At 36.4% G+C, this 16,922-nt stretch overlaps 1 protein-coding gene across 3 annotated transcripts in view; it reads left to right on the top strand.

Annotated features, from left to right (window-relative positions):
• Nucleotides 1-15,850, top strand: part of STMN2 (stathmin 2) — a 178,680-nt gene extending 162,830 nt beyond the window's left edge. For all 3 annotated transcript variants that reach the window (XM_087961918.1, XM_087961917.1, XM_087961919.1), the window contains exons 2-5: nucleotides 7,191-7,286; nucleotides 8,713-8,885; nucleotides 11,524-11,715; nucleotides 14,022-15,850. In XM_087961918.1, the coding sequence (XP_087818044.1) occupies nucleotides 7,205-7,286; nucleotides 8,713-8,885; nucleotides 11,524-11,715; nucleotides 14,022-14,081 (507 nt within the window). In that variant the 5' untranslated portion in view covers nucleotides 7,191-7,204 and the 3' untranslated portion in view covers nucleotides 14,082-15,850. The remainder of the gene's footprint in view (nucleotides 1-7,190; nucleotides 7,287-8,712; nucleotides 8,886-11,523; nucleotides 11,716-14,021) is intronic.
• Nucleotides 15,851-16,922: the final 1,072 nt, after the last annotated feature.

Below are 16,922 nucleotides of genomic sequence, written 5' to 3' on the forward strand. Positions count from 1 at the left end.
CCACTCTAATCAGCTAATTAAGCCATAACACCTACAAAGGGTTCCTGAGCCTTTAAATGGTCTCAGTCTGGTTCAGTAGAAAGCACAATCATGGGAAAGACCACTGACCTGAATTCTGTATAAAACCATCATTGACACCCTCCATAAGGAGGGAAAGCCTCAAAAGGTAATTGCACAAGAAGTTGGATGTTCCCAAAGTGCTGTATCAAAGTACATTAATAGAAAGTTATGTGGAAGGGAAAAGTGTGGAAGAAAAAGGTGCACAAGCAGCAGGGATGACCGCAGCCTGGAGAGGATTGTCAGGAAAAGGCCATTCAAAAGTGTTGGGGACTTTCACAAGGAGTGGACTTAGGCTGGAGTCAGTGCATCAAGAGCCACCACACACAGACGAATCCTGGACATGGGCTTCAAATGTCGTATTCCTCTTGTCAAGCCACTCCTGAACAACAAACAACATCAGAAGCTAAAGAAAAACAGAACTGATCTGTTGCTCAGTGGTCCAAAGTCCTCTTTTCTGATGAGAGCAACTTTTGCATCTCATTTGGAAACCAAGGACCCAGAGTCCGGAGGAAGAATGGAGAGGCACACAGTGCAAGATGCTTGAAGTCCAGTGTGAAGTTTCCACAGTCTGTGTTGATTTGGGGAGCCATGTCATCTGCTGGTGTTGGTCCACTGTGCTTCATTAAGTCCAGGGTCATCTACCAGGAGATTTTTGGAGCACTTCATGCTTCCTTTCGCAACAAACTTTATGGGGATTCTGACTTCATTTTCTAGCAGGACTTGGTACCTGCCCACACTGCCAAAAGCACCAAAAACTGGTTCAATGACCGTGGGATTAATGTGCTTGATTGGCTAGCAAATTCACCTGACCTGAACCCCATAGAGAATCTATGGGGCATTGCCAAGAGAAAGATGAGAGACATGAGACCAAACAATGCAGAAGAGCTGTGAGGCCGCTATTGAAGCATCCTGGTCTTCCATAACACCTCAGCAGTGCTACAGGCTGATAGCTTCTGTGCCATGCCGCATTGAGGCAGTAACTGCTGCAACAGGGGCCCAAACCAAGTACTGAGTACATATGCATGCTTATACTTTTCAGAGGTCCGATATTGTTCTATGTACAATCCTTGTTTTATTGATTGCATGTAATATTCTAATTTTCTGAGATTGTGGATTTGGGGTTTTCATGAGCTATAAGCCATCATCATCACAATTATGACAAATCACAGCTTGAACTATCTTGCTTTGCATGTAATGAGTCTATCTCATATATTAGTTTCACCTTTTAAGTTGCATTGCTGAAATAAATGAACTTTTGCACGATATTCTAATTTTTTTGAGTTTCACCTGTATAGCTCCCAGAAGATTACAACATACAATTATGAAGAATAAATGAGAGACAGTATGAATTAATTTTGATAATAATGAATGTGGACTGCTAGTGAATATCTGCTTAGAAAATAAAGAATATTTGTTTCAGATAAGTACAATGTTATTTGTATACAGAGATGGCAAAGAAATTAATCAAAAACCAAAACTGATTCATATTAAAGTGATGTGAAAGTAGCATGATTGCAGGATGACTAGGTATGAAGCCTTCATAAAAGCAATATTAAAAGATAGATTAACCCTTCAACAGAATGGATTACTTATATGAATATAAGCAATAAGTGTGCAGAAGCACTTGGAACAAAAAAAGAAGAATTATGTTATGGAATGCCACAGAAGTGTGCAGAGTCACACTAATGAGAAAAGGATGCTTGGGGGAAGGAAGAGTTGAAAGAGGTTGAGAATAGGAAAAATTATATAGGAGAATAATTTTTTGAGAAGAAAGAAGATAGAAAGAAAGATACTGCATAATATGCATAGAAAGTAAAAAATGGATCATATGGGACATAGAATTAAAGACAGAAGGGGGTGGTTAAGATTAAATAAAACTGAGTAATTCTGAAATACAGTTTTAAAATATCCTAGAAGTGGGTAAAGAGGACTGAACTGGAACCCTCCAGAAAAATGACAGTAATTTAAAATAAAGGTGATGGAATGATTTGGTATTAAATTGAATTGAGGGAGTGTTCAAAGGAGAAAGCATATGATAACAAGAATTCGTTTGAGTTATGGAATAATTCTGAGCATGTTCTCAAATTCTAACACATATGTACGATAAAAATAAATCATGAGTGTGAATAATGTTTAGTAAATGCTTATTCCCTGAGCAGGGAATAAGATTGAGATATGTGATGTTCCCTGTTTTTAATGCATATCTCTTTCTCTCCCTCCCTCCGTCCCTTCCTCCCTCCCCCACTCTCTTTCTCTCTATCATTCTGTATAGGTACGCTGGCTGGTGTCTGGGGATGTGAATGCTCATGTACATTTGTGTGCGGATGATGGTGTGCTATTGACTAAGGACCTAAATAATTTGCAACAAATGTTAGATTGTCTGATACAATGATGACCATGGATCTGAAAATTAATGTAGTCCGATATAGATGTATTTGACAAGAATATGAAATGAACAATTTTAGTGATTAAAAACTAGAACAAGATGGGGGTAGGGGTGGGGATGATGATGATGATGATGATATCACCTTGGTAGAATTTTGGGAAATAGAGGAAGAAATTTTAAGATGCTGGGGAAAAGGTACTGGTGGTATATGGTCTGTGTGAGGAATGAATGATTGTGCAAAGGGAGAAGAAAGCTGAGTGTAAAATGTGCTTCTCCCAAATTTTGCAAGTAAGTAAGTATGTTAGATGACACATAAATTGAATGATGTGGTAATGAAGTACTTAAGAAGTATGTATAGTAACATAAGTAGAGATTGATCAAGAATGGATGGATGCTGAAGGAATGTGTTAAATGATCAATGTGAAAGGGGTACACTAAAACAAATATGTGAAATAACAGTGATTGTGTCAAGAGGGAGCAGAAGAAGGGAAAAGTCATGTTTGGATTGAGTTCATGAAAGAAGTGAGAAATTTAAAGGATAAAAAAGAATGTATAAAGGAGATTATGAATGAGAGCACATAAGCTTTGCAAGGACAAAAAGATATGGAGAAGTCTATTGAATAACTGCTTTCCTTTCTTTTCCTTTCCTTTCCTTTCCTCTCTTCTCCTCTCCTTTCCTTTCTTTCATTTTGCATAAGGTTGTAAAGGGAATAGCATGATATGTAAGTTTATGGATTTAATGCATGTATTTTTGTTTAAATGTACAATCTAATTCATTAATTATTTTGACGGGCAAAATAAATCTCTACCATTAAAACAAGTTGAAGGGGGGGAGAAAAATGAAGGTAATTTTGCTGGCCAAACAAGAAATAGACTAAATGATGGTTTACACTTATGGTCATAAGGCTGATCTTATGAAGTGGCTGGGCTTGTGTAATTGCAACCAACATATCACATACAGTTCTTCCTCTGAAGGTCTGGAAAAGATTCTGAAATATTCAATTCTTGTAGCACTGGAAACAGGATCATCCACCAAGGAAGGATCAAAACATAGAAGTAAGCAGCCACGGCAACACAATCAAAACCATGGCCCTTTGTATAGGCATAGAATATTGATGCTTATATAAAAGGGGTAAGGTTTGATTGTGTGGTTACAACCACCATCTTGACTGACCATTCCATAGATGCACTTGAGTGGAATTTTAATTGTCTATCTGTAACAGCTGTGCAAAATCTCAAGTGACTATATAGGAAAAACAGAGATACAACCCAGTTCCTATGTTGTAGAGCACTAAATCCTATATGGTTCCTTTTCTGCTGATTTAATTTGAATAATTAGGAAACTATACATTCTGGTTTTGCTAGGTTAATCCCAGTTTTAGATGAGGTAAACATGGAAAATAAATCAATTTTCAGGGCCCAATCCATCTGGCTGTAGCCCAAGTCTGCATTTGCTGCTCATTAGGTTTGCATGATATCTTGAGTTCTTGATGTAGATTATGTGATAGCAGGAATATTTATAGAAATGGCATTTCAGTATGAGGCTCTCTTGAAATACCTCATAGAAGAATGGAAAATGGATGTGGAAAAGAAGATCTGCTTTATTCTCCACTTTCTGACTGATAGATAAAGGGATCTCTTGTTGGGCTGCTAGATTTGGTCTGCGTTAGAGTTAGTATTTTCTGTATCTATTTCCTGTCCTACAGTGGCCATTGGCATGTTAGCACTGCTGATTTGGTAGCTGTAGTCTGTTGTTTTGTTTGTTTCTTAGTCCTTAAGAGGATTTTATCCTGACATGGTTTTATCACAATGTAAACGTGCAATAGTGAGCACAAAGTATCTGGAATTACTGAAAGACTAAGAAGAATAAGGAGAAGAAGAAGGAAAAGGAGAAGGAGAAGAAGAAGAGGAAGAAGAAAAGAGGAAGAGGAAGAGGAAGAGGAAGAGGAAGAAGAAGAAAGAAGAAGAAGAAGAAGAAGAAGAAGAAGAAGAAGAAGAAGAAGAAGAAGAAGAAGAAGAAGAAGAAGAAGAAGAAGAAGAAGAAGAAGAAGAAGAAGAAGAAACAACCCTTGCAAACATTGAGGGGGTGGGATTTCTCTCTGAAACTTTTATTTGTGTTAGTAAATGTATACAAATTAATACATCCCTCCAGAAGATCTAGTCACCTTATGAATTATGCAATCTTCTCAACTGGTGCTAATTGTGGAAGAAGATGTAATCAGACCTATTTAGAAAATCTGAGCTACCATGAGTCTCTGAATGGCAAATGTGATTAATAAAGAAAACAAATAAATAATGCATCTTTCAAATGAGCATAGATTCCATTCCTTTGCATAAAAGAATGTGAGCATTATCTGACTACGTCTAATGAAACCATTCACTGATCTCAGCCACTGAAAACAATCTTCTCGAAGAAGGAAAACTATTTTTTCTCACCCAAGCTAGGAGGACACTCTTCAAATGAGCCACATTTTGTAAACTAATAGATTGAAAATAGATAACAGGACCCCTCTAGTGCTCCTCTGTCTCCTATATTTTAATAAATAAAATGTTATTAAAATATGTTAAGTAGCAATGAAGCCAGACATGGGTGTTGAATTTAGTAACAATGGCAAAGGCTTCATACTGTTTTGGATGGCACTCAATATACTACTGAGGAAAAATGTTAAGAACTTTTGGAATACTAATGGTGTTTAAGATGTGGCTAATTAAAATCAGGTTAAGCTGCTACTAATGTTGCCATACAAGAAAAAATAATTTAAACATGCAAAGATATAAATGCAGATGGAAGATGAAATGAACATGGGAAACCTCAACAATGGAAGATAAATGAATGAAATTAGCATTTTAGGCAGCAGAGAATTGTAATGCCATGGAATTGGCCATGTTCAGCCAGAGAGTTATGCTGTTTTTCACAGGCATAAAGAATATAGCAAGGACAGTACTAGGCTATAGTACAGTCAATGACCAAAAAAACACAATTTTTACCTCATGGATAATCCTGTCATTTGGTGATTATCCAAGTTTATGCTCCAACCAGTGATGAAGAAGAACAACTTGATAATTTTGTAATTAACTTCAATCTGAAACCAACAGAACGTGCAAGCAAGATGTGATAGTAAGGAGGACAACATAGCTGGACTAGGAACAGAAGCAAGAAAAAGATTTATCGCTTTCTGTCAATTCAACAATTTATCACTACCACATACTTCAAACAACCAAAGTGATGCCTTTATACTGTACATAGATATCACAAGACAGAATATGCAGAAGTTGATATATTATTAGTACAAGAAGGCAGAAGAGCTATGGAATGTGTGTATACCTATTTATTTATATCTCCAATGCCACAATAATTATTAATGCCATTATATGTGTAACTCTGAACATGTATTTGAACTTCCCCATGTTATAACTGAGAGGAATTTCTGAAACACTTTCTCATACAGCAGGAAAGGAATGATAAAATTCTGTCAAAATAAAAATTAATCAGAATTACATACCCAATTTGCATATCAAACAAAGAATATTACTTGTGCCTGGGTACATGTAGATATGATGTGGATGTAATTTCATGTTCCACAAAATAGGCATTTAAGAGCTGGAAGCCACTACTCATTTGGGAGGAAAACTGTTCATGTGCATAAGCTACTTTTTAATAATTGTTAGGTATTTCATTTCTCCCTGTGTTCTCAGTAAACAGCTAGAGAAACATGGCTTCAGAGAAACCTGTGTGAGACAGTGAGAGTGAAGTAAGGCTTCATTCCTTTAGTCCACAGAAGCTTTCTGTTTGCATGGATCAATTGAAATCTCCTGTTTTCTCTTTCCTGTCTCTGGAAATACTAGTGGCTTATTGGTTCAAATATAAAACAACATTTTGAGAATGAATAGGACCTGAGCCAGTCAAGTCACCTGTCTGAGTGAAAAGCCAAAGGGCATTCCTTCCTCTGAATTTCCTTTAAAGCTGGCAAGGGTAGCTCAAAGCACTTTTGACACTAGTTTGGAAGACTCAAGACAGATACTACAATAAACAGTTGCAGCAGAAAGAAAGACTTTGTTACAATTATTGGCTTCCTTCCATCACAACATTTGCTAGCTGGAGAGCTTAACTCAATGTAGGTCACGGCAGAGGTGAACCTACAAAAGAAAGATTTATTCTTGTTTACTACTGTGAGCTAGAAATGAGGATGTGTTTGTGGGAATGTAGCAGAAAGAGCAAATGTTGCCATCCATCTGGTAAACTCACAAGATTCATTTTTTTTTCGCCATGTACATGTATATATCTGAATTAGACTATGTCATTTCTCTGTTGTATAATATATGTGGGTATATGCATAATTTTGTATTTATCTATTTATTTATTTTGTCATGGTTATGTAGTGTATATTGGAAGTGGTGACCTGTTGAAAGCTGTATGCAATGAAATTTCATTATAATGTATGCTGATTAGTATACATTCAAAGTGACAATTAAGTTATTCTATTCTATTCTATCCCATCCCATCCCAGCCTATCCTATCCTATTCTTATATACTTCAATGATAAAGAAACAACCTTTTTTTAAAAAAAAAAAGTCACATTTTATTAGATATTTTTATCAAGTAGCAATTAATTTCACAAAGGTACCAAAGTTAAGATGTGTCATGTAAGTTGACTGCTTGGAGTCTGAGCAGATTAATTAATTAAATCAAAACACCCTGTAAATGGAAAAGATGAAAGGACTAATCCATTCTCTTCCCTTTCAGCTTATAAAGAAAAGATGAAGGAGCTGTCCATGCTTTCTTTGATCTGCTCCTGTTTTTACCCAGAATCTCGCAACATTAATATATACACATATGATGGTAAGTAATTTTCAGCTGCAGTTGTTTTCCTTAGTGAAGTGTGTTATTTGTTCTTCCATGGGAGATGCATATTTTCCTCTTGTTTTATTCTTTAACAATGATTTCCAACCTGGAACCTGCAAGATATGTTGACTTCTCTTCCCATGCTGCAAAACAGCACAGGATTATGGTTTCTGAAGTCAAGTATATTAGAAAGCAACATGTTGGAAAGATTGATTTGACACTTGATGAAATATAAAGTTTGTATGGCAAACTATGTTCATGTTTGGAAATTGAGATCATATCATGGAAACTCTCACAAAATGACTGTCATGTTATGATGATAAAATTCCACTTAAAAACAGCTTGCGCAGTTCTGATCATTCACATGTTCTTATCCTCTGGTGTATCTTTGCAAATAGAAATGTTTTACAAAGAATCAATATCCATTCACTATTTTTAAGTTTTAAGTGTATCTGAGAAGTTTATATTGAATTCAGAGACCTTCTTGTAATTAGAAAGTATGCTAAAAGCTGGCGTTTTGCTTTTCAGTATACTAACTTCCTATTTAATTGTTGGGTTTAGAATTAAAGGAACAGAAAGCTTGATAGAAGAAGCTAGTAGAGATATCTCTGAGCACAGGAGTTACAATACTGATTGTTTGTCCTAAGAGAACTTTACTATTATTATTAAAATTAATATTTTAATATTATTACCATTCAACTAAATTATGATATATAAATATATATTTTAAATACATTACATTCAGTAAAATTAGATAGATTATATTCGTTTAGAGAAGTCTTAGGTTTTACTATAATTGTGAAATATCTGTAATCTACTAATTATTACATTAGTTGCATCATAACTGACCATGCAATTTCCAGAGATGGGAAATATTAACGCATATTCAATATTTTATATTTTGATATTAGTCTATCTATTCCTAAAACATTAATTCATAAAAGATGTATATTTTATCACTGATTTCATTACTGTAGTAATCACAGACCTATTTGCATTTCTAGAGTCCCAATAATCCTTTTATTTTTATTTTCATTTTAATGGGTTTGAGTAAGTCTCTTGGCAATTCTCTCTAGTTTTGAGAGAGGTTTAAGTGACTGAATGGGTGTGTTAAACTCCTGCAAGGATACCAATTTTATACTTAAAGTGTTCCTCCCACCAAAAAAATTCAACCGATCTATTACAATTATTTCAAGCTAGTAGCATCTATTTCTTTTTGTGGCTCCTAAGCAAACAAAATACATCATTGCAAGCCCAAAATAAAATTTTGTTATTAATATAAGCCATCTGTAAACATGCATTTTCTCTGGCATCTATTTTAATGAAAATTACCTATACCTCTTAGTTATGGCCATTACACTTCCACAAATTATCTATTATTGATATCCCATTTGAATTAGAAATTTCAACTTTACCTTCACAGATATGGAAGTCAAACATATCAACAAACGTGCCTCTGGCCAAGCTTTTGAACTCATCTTAAAGCCGCCATCTCCTGTCTCTGAAGCACCACGAACTATAGCCTCTCCAAAGAAGAAAGATTTGTCCCTTGAAGAGATCCAGAAAAAGCTGGAAGCTGCAGAAGAAAGGAGAAGGGTATCTAACCATATATACAGTAGAGTGGGTGCATGATGATATTTCTTGGGTTATTTTATAAGAGCCATGGTGGTGTAGTGGTTAGAATGCAGTACTGCAGACTACTTCTACTGACTGCTGGCTGGCTGCAATATAGCAGTTCAAATCTGACCAGGCTCAAGGTTGACTCAGCCTTCCATTCTTCCAAGGTCGGAAGATTGTTGTGGGCAATAGGCTGAAACTGTAAACTACTTAGAACAGGCTGTAAAGCACTGTGAAGTGGTATATAAGTCTAAGTGCTAGTGCTATTTTAAGGTTTCATTTGCAATCTATGACACATGTGGGTTATTGAACTGATGTGAAAAATTACATCTTAAAGCTCATTCTTGAGTGTTCAGAACTGAATCTATATTTGTTTCATTTATGATATGTACAATGAGATCCATGTTTGAAAATGCAAGAAATTGTAACTTAAGATCAGTCAAATACCTGAGTGTTAAGAAACAGGATTGCTAATCACATAGATACATGTTTTTCTGACTTGTACTTCACAATAAAAAAAAATCAACTTAGATTACCAGAAAAATATGCTTTATTACATCTGCCTGTAGTTTAGAAGCATGACCAGGTTATTGAGATTCTAGGGCAGAATTAAGCTAGCAAAAAAACTCCAGAAACACCTTATCAAAGAAAATAGCTTTAAACTTGTTAATTGATTTCACACAGTCTTAGAATTAAACCTCTCCCTAGTAATTACATTAGTGTTTATTAATCAGTAGTGTCAGCCTCATGCACAAGTGTCAATAGCAAATTACATAATTGAGAATCCCATTAGAATCCTAGTTCTCTGGCCATTTTTCATCTAGGGTTGTTAAATTCTCCTTTTTCTCCCTTTTTAACTTTCATTATTTACTGAGACAAAAATCATATTTTCTGATCTATGATCGTAATAAAAGTGTTTGATTTGACATAAATCATTGACATCTGAGAATAAATAGTAATTTATTCAGGATAAATAATATTTATGGAAAGTAATTTTGATGATGGTGTATAACAGTGTAATATTTGCCTTTCCACTCCTTTTCTCATCTAACTTTTCTAACTGGAATAAAGCCTAAAAGATACGGATAAAGGAGAATACTTGTAGTTTGTGGTTGAAATGGGGGATCCTTAGTGCTGTCTGAGCTTGGTTATTTTCTTGCAGATATTTCATTACTTGAACCAAGTAACATTGTCAGTTTAATGGGGAGTGAGTTTGCTCTCATTTTATATTCTTGTGGCTTGCCTTGTGAGAGCTGGTGGGAGAGCTTGATGGTTCTATGGTTGGGCTGTTTACTTGTCTGGCAGCTTGGGGTATTGTTTGCTTTTTGATTGTTGGTGTAATATTAATCTTGGTGTTAATCTCTGCACATTTAGGTGTTGATTGCTGGTGAGAAAGTTTTTTGATCTTTTTTGCTTCTCCTTTGGCTTGTTGATTGTCTCTTTTGAATTAATATATAGATGTTGTTTATGTCTATGTGCCTGTTGATGTCTGATTTGTCAGACTGCCAGGCTTCCACGAATACTTTAGCATTTTTGGACTTGGCCTAGGATGGTCACAGTTCCCCAGCTGAAACTATGGCTAAATCTGTCCATGTCCAATCAACAGCCCAACTAAGGAACCATTAAATCCACTTCCATCAACACTGACAGGGCATGCCACTAGAATATAAAATGAAAGCAAACCCCACTCCCTACTAGCACTGATGCTGTTACATAGTTTGAGTAATGAAATGTCTGCAAGAAACCACCAAGCTCAGAGCACACCAAGGATCCCTAAAATGCATCACCCTTCCAACTTCCTTCTAATTTGTCCCTGTGCCAATGGCTATTGCTCATGTTTATTTTCATTGTTGAGGTGTGGGGGGTGGATGTCACAGAATTTTGCTACTCTTGAGAAATACTACTAGTTGTTATCCATATATTTTTGCGGAAGGAAGATTCTATTTAAGATAAACTTTCTATTTAAGAAAGTTCTATGAAAGATTACTTTTTTGTTGATTTGCTGATCTGTCTAAATCAAACTCAATAAAATGATAGCAGTCTTCTAATATTTGGCACAAAGAAGAGGAGGTTGCCCTATTCTCAAAGCATCTGAGGGTAGGACAAGAAAAGATGGAAAGAGAGATCGAATATAGAATTAAGGAGAAATTTCCTGACAGAAAAATTAATCAGTGGAACAACTTGTCTTCAGAGGTTGTGGATGCTCCATCACTGGAGGTTTTTAAGAAGAGATTGGACAGCCATTTGCCCTGAATAGTACAGGGTTTCATATTCATGCAGGGGGTTGGACTAGAAGATCTCCATGATCCCTTCCAACTTTGTTATTCTGTATTCTGCAAATTTATGCATCAGAGATTGTATCTGCTTTATATTCAGTCCAGATCTTTTTGAGAGTTTCAAAATTTAAAGGAAAAAACTGTTTAATCTTCCCCTTCCTATCCTTGTGGTCCAAAGAAGACAGAGGAATGATAGGAAAACTTGTACTTATCAACTTTTTAACTTGGGCAAACTAGTCATCTTTTGTTTCTGAACATTAGAGTTACACTAAATCTATTCTATTCTCAATATTTTTGTAATCGACTGGCTCATTGTTTTTTTATTTTTCAACTTTACACAGTCCCAGGAGGCCCAGGTGCTGAAACAACTGGCAGAAAAGAGAGAACATGAGCGAGAAGTCCTTCAGAAGGCTGTGGAGGAGAACAATAACTTCAGCAAAATGGCAGAGGAAAAACTGATACTGAAAATGGAACAGATCAAAGAAAACCGTGAAGCTAACTTAGCTGCTCTTATTGAACGTCTTCAGGAGAAGGTAACCAGGCTGGGATCAAACCAACAGTCAGTCAAACAGAGCTGATAAAGCACCGGCGGTGGAGGGGGCAGGAGTCCTACTAAGATGTTGAGTAGGGATGTCTAAGTAGTAATGTTCGGGTTAGGTAAGATTTTTATTTATGCTTAAGTGAATGTGGGAGTAAGCCCCCCTGCCGGCAGGTTTTACAAAAGCTGAGGATGAACATTCTGACTATTCAATCAAACTCCTGTCACTTTCTTGTACGTGACCCTCCTCCTGACTCAGGCCCCTGCTGATTCAATATGGTCCATAAAGATTCATCCCTCTTCGATATTGAATTCAGAATAATGCCTTAATCTATGCATAATCTATGCATTCTTCCCCAGATAGTCACCTTCTTAAGTATTTTGACTTTCAGCCTGCAAAATTCTGGAAAATCTTGGCGTTGAAATAGAGCGTATCTGGAGAGTACCAGGCTAGGCACAGCTGAAGTATATGAAAAGCTTCAGGCCTTAAAATACATAAATATGTCAATCAGGTGAACAAAGGGGATCACAAATATATATTTTGCCTGGAATAGAAGTAAGATCATACATGCAATATAACCTTCTGGTTCTCTTACCTTTCAACGTACTTTATGTCTATAAATTGGATATTTTGAGCATATAGACTAGCCCTGTTTGGATAGTTAACTGAATGTCTGAGTGCTAAAACTGAAGAATTGCACACTAGTTTCATTCTGTACATATTTTTTCCTTGCACACACAATGTCCTTGACTTTCATGAAATTGGCTTGAAGCAAAACTTTATTAACATTAAAGTGAATATGCTTGGAAGCGCCTTCCAAATTAGTACTTTTCATAAATCAGTTGTGTGATTGCAGGACATTTCCAAGCATATTCACACTAAGTACATTAAGTTCAAGATTGAATTGATGTGATGTCTCATTTGTAGATCTTGTACTCTTCCTTACTTTTAGTTCTCAGTCATTTCTGTGAATACCAGAATAGGGCAGCTATATAAATTTATTGGCACAAATAATGTGTTCATTAATCTACCAAAATGTAGATTCTTGGAAAAGAAGTAGGCACATGATTTCACACAATACAGACTTTTCACATACAAAGACTTATTCAAATTCCTAGGTATCTGCAGAGGGGTGGGATGTGTCATGCCCTTGCTAGAGTCGGACTGAGGGAGAGGAGGAACAGCCGATAGGGAGTGGAGGTGTGGCTCCAGAGGTTGTGGAGGAGGATGGGGAAGGGCTAAGGCCAGCTGGGCACTCAGAGGAAGAACCAGGCGCATCCCCTTTTCATCCTAGGACATGCAGGGAGGAACAGAGAAGAAAACAACTTGGCTTACAAGAGAGGAAGCGGCCATGATCCCCCTCATTGGTTGAAGCTGGCGAGAATAGTATATAAGAGAGAGGGTTAAAACACAGAGTTGCTAGAAGCAAAGCGTGTTTTATTTTGGGCTGAAGTTATCTTGGTTGGCATCCTTCCAACAGACTGTGCCTTGTTATCTCCTTGAAGTTGGTAATTACTTATCCTGGTCCGTTGTGAAAACTCCTTCATTGTAGTTTGTTTTGGTTTTTTATTTCACCTTCATCTGCTCATTGAGTTTGGACTGTATTGCTTACTTTTTAAGACTATTTTTGAATAAATTTAATCTCCAACTGAGAATTATTGAACAGTGGGGCCAAGTTGGAGGCATTAAAGGACATTTGTTTACGTTTGGATTTTATTACGTTTGTGTTACACTCCAGGTCATCACAGGGTGGATGAGCAACTATCACATGGCAATGCAGACCCCATCTGCATATTATCTCATGAGACAGGCACACAAGGCCTAGTTTTGTGTTGTGAAGTTGCAATACACATGTCTTCAGCATTCTAGTGGGCACTAGATACCTAGTCCAAACTGTTCTATTAAGTTTTTCTTTTATTCAGTTTGTGAATAAAACAATTTCAAATTGACTGTAGGGTATGTTATAGACCAGATTCAGAACAGTCCTGAAAGAAAAGGGCAGGAAGGCAATCTTTATCATTCTGTTTTTCCTCTTCCTTGCAATCTGTTGTCTGAAATGGTATAGGGCTTCCTGCGTGAGCAGGTGATTCCAAGGTTCCTTCCAACTCTGTTCTTCTATTCGTCTGCTATCATGAATCAAAGAACAAGAATTGTGTCCCGCTTCATTAAGAACGCTTCTTTTATAGCCCTATTAAAGCTAAAGTTGCTGGCCAAATCTTGTTGCCATTTAACATTTCTTCCCGAAGAAAGAGAGCAAGTCGGATGTTAAACTTGTCTCTACTTTCCCCCTTTATTCCCAGGAAAGGCATGCTGCAGAGGTCCGCAGAAACAAGGAGCTCCAGGTGGAACTGTCTGGCTGAGCCCAACAGTAGAGGGAGTCGGATAACTCCCTGGCCTATATTATTACAGATCATGAAATATTAGTATAGGAAATGTATGACACGGTTTAAAAAAAAAATGAATCAAGAACTCAATAAAAACAAAACAAAAAAATTAAAAACAATGCAGTCTTTGCAGAATGATTTGCTTGATGTTTAAAATTAAAACTTGGATCTTATTTTGTAAATACTTACATTTTTGTTAAAAAATACAAGTATTGCATTATGCAAGTTATTTCATAATCTTTACACGTCCTGTAACAGGCTTTTGATGTTGTCTGTTTTCATTCAGTTAAATTTGTTAGAACTTTGCTATGAAGTTCTTTGCAGCAAAATCCATGCCAAACTATACTTGTTCTAACTGAAAACCAAGTCAGCAGAAGGTCTACGGTGCTACTGTCGCGTCATTACTTAGTAACATGGAAAGCTTTGCAATCAATAAGCTTAAGTCAATAAGCCAATTACAGGTAGGCATTCTTATTTGATTAAATGGTCTAGAAAAATGAAGTCATAGAACATTAAGAAATCATAATTTATTTACAACCCCAGTGTTCTGCTATAGAAAAAACAGAGCTGTGCTATACAGAAACAAGCTTCATGGGGTTCAGTGAAATTTAACCCCCGTAAACATCTAAGGGAAAAAGCCTTTAGAACACATTAGGATTAATGTGGTATAAAACAGTATTCAGTAAAGCTGCATGTCTTAAGTTTAGAAGAAAGAAAGAATTTTCCCAACAAGAAGGGAAATAGATAATAGATACTTTTTAAAAGGCGTTGTATGCAGTAGGGAGTGAACAACCATATTTGACCAAATTACAAAATTTCCCAGTTTCAGTTTCATTGCCAGAAAAATTCATGGAATTTATAGGAATAAAAACTGCAGTCAGTTTCATTTTCTTAGCCTCTAGTCTAGTCCAATGTTTTTCAACCCTGGCAACTTTACAATGTGTGGACATCAACTCCCAAAATTCCTTAGCTTAGCTGGCAATGCCGTCTAGAGAATTCTGGGAATTGGTTCACACAACTTAAAGTTGCCAAGATTGTGAAACACTGCTCTAGTGTTTCAAAATCTGGTGCACCCCTCTTGTGATGGCACTACAATTCCTAGACTGCAGTTCCTGAAGTTCCATAACCCCACAGTATCTGAAGGATACGAGTTTGGGAAATAGGCATATTGTCTTGTCTCCAGTTGCTAAAATCTGTGAAGAGACCAAGAGCATCTTTGCAGATAGAATTCCAGCCTTAAGCTTTGTGATTTCATAACACTGCAAGATGTTCCGTGTGCTATTTTTCATCCCAAATCAGTGAGCTGTTGTTAATCCTACTAACTTCTGCTCTACAGTGTTAGTCTGTCCTGCCTACTTTTAAAACACTATCTAAATCAGGGGTGTCCAACCTTGGCAACTTTAAGACTTGTGGACTTCAACTCCCAGAATTCCTCAGCCAGCTGCTGGCTGAGGAATTCTGGGAGTTGAAGTCCACAAGTCTTAAAGTTGCCAAGGTTGGACACCCCTGATCTAAATGATGAGGGCTGAAGCGGTCAGGATGACTAGCCAAGGTGCTTGTGTCAAATAATATCACCAATCTCAACACACATATTGTCTGAAACAGCTGCCAACTTGAAGGTATCCCAAATTCTCCTGGAAATTGCTGCCTGCGTATTCTACTCTTCATTAATGCTATTTTCCTGTATGTCATTGTGAGCAAGCTGTGATTAATAAAGAATTGGAGTTCTGTGAACTGAAAAAAAAGTGTCATCTTTTGTCTCACTTGATGCCTTTTATCAACACAATACTAATAACTAGTATTGTGGAATGATCTTGTTATTCTTATATTAAACATGAGATGGGGGATTTTTTTGTTAATATTCTGCTACTTTTTTAAACTTCACTATCATAAGTTGTGAGTTATCCATTCCAGCATAAAATTTGGTAAATGTAAAATCTCAACTGTTGGGAAGAATGAGAAGATGTAGAACAATTTAAAATTGGTAACAAACTCAAATATTGGAAATATTTTTGTAGGCAGATGAAAGTTACAACTGATTCAATTTTGATGGTTCTAATTACTTTTCCAAATTCTGCATAGCACTGCTAGGTTGATCTTTTGCACTTCTGTTAGATGATGGTAAAGCTGATAAATAACAGGAATGTCTATTTGATACAGGAGAAGTGTGGTCAAAATATTATTGCACAAATCAGGAAAATCAGCAAATATGTATCTTTTCTCAGTAGCTCAGACATTTTTGAACAATTATTTATCTTATTTAACTTAATTTAATTTAAAGGCTGCCCATCTTACTTCAAGGTAATTCTTTAGCCTTCTAAATTCATACTATACCACCTATGAGTCACTAGACATTCCATTAAAACTACTACAAAAATATATGAACGGGGGAAAAATCATTCATACTTTGTGACCTCTTACTTGGGTTATTACAATGCATATTACATGGGCCTGCCCTTGAAGAGCATTCAGATAATTCCAATGGTGCAGAATACAGTCCCATGGGTGATTGGCGCATGTGACACCAGTCTGCTATTGAGTGTCTTTCAAGGTGCTGGTAGCCCCACAATGTATATAGAGCCACATTACTATGAAGCCATCTCATTCATACATGCATACGTACATACACACACACACACACACACACACACACACACGCTTACAAAATACACGTGAAAATAAAGATAGTGGGGGAATAAAAGAAGGGGAAGAGAGAAGCGTGGAGTAAAGGGAAAGCAGGGGGAAGCATTAACTTTCAACTCTTTTCAGTGCAGTAGAATAAAAGTAATCAAATTACAGTCTCAGCTTTTGAGCCAT

The sequence above is a fragment of the Notechis scutatus genome, chromosome 3 (genome assembly GCF_049901735.1).
Source record: "Notechis scutatus isolate UNSWTSFEM ecotype Mainland chromosome 3, rNotScu1.2, whole genome shotgun sequence".
In the NCBI taxonomy this organism is placed as follows: domain Eukaryota; kingdom Metazoa; phylum Chordata; class Lepidosauria; order Squamata; family Elapidae; genus Notechis; species Notechis scutatus.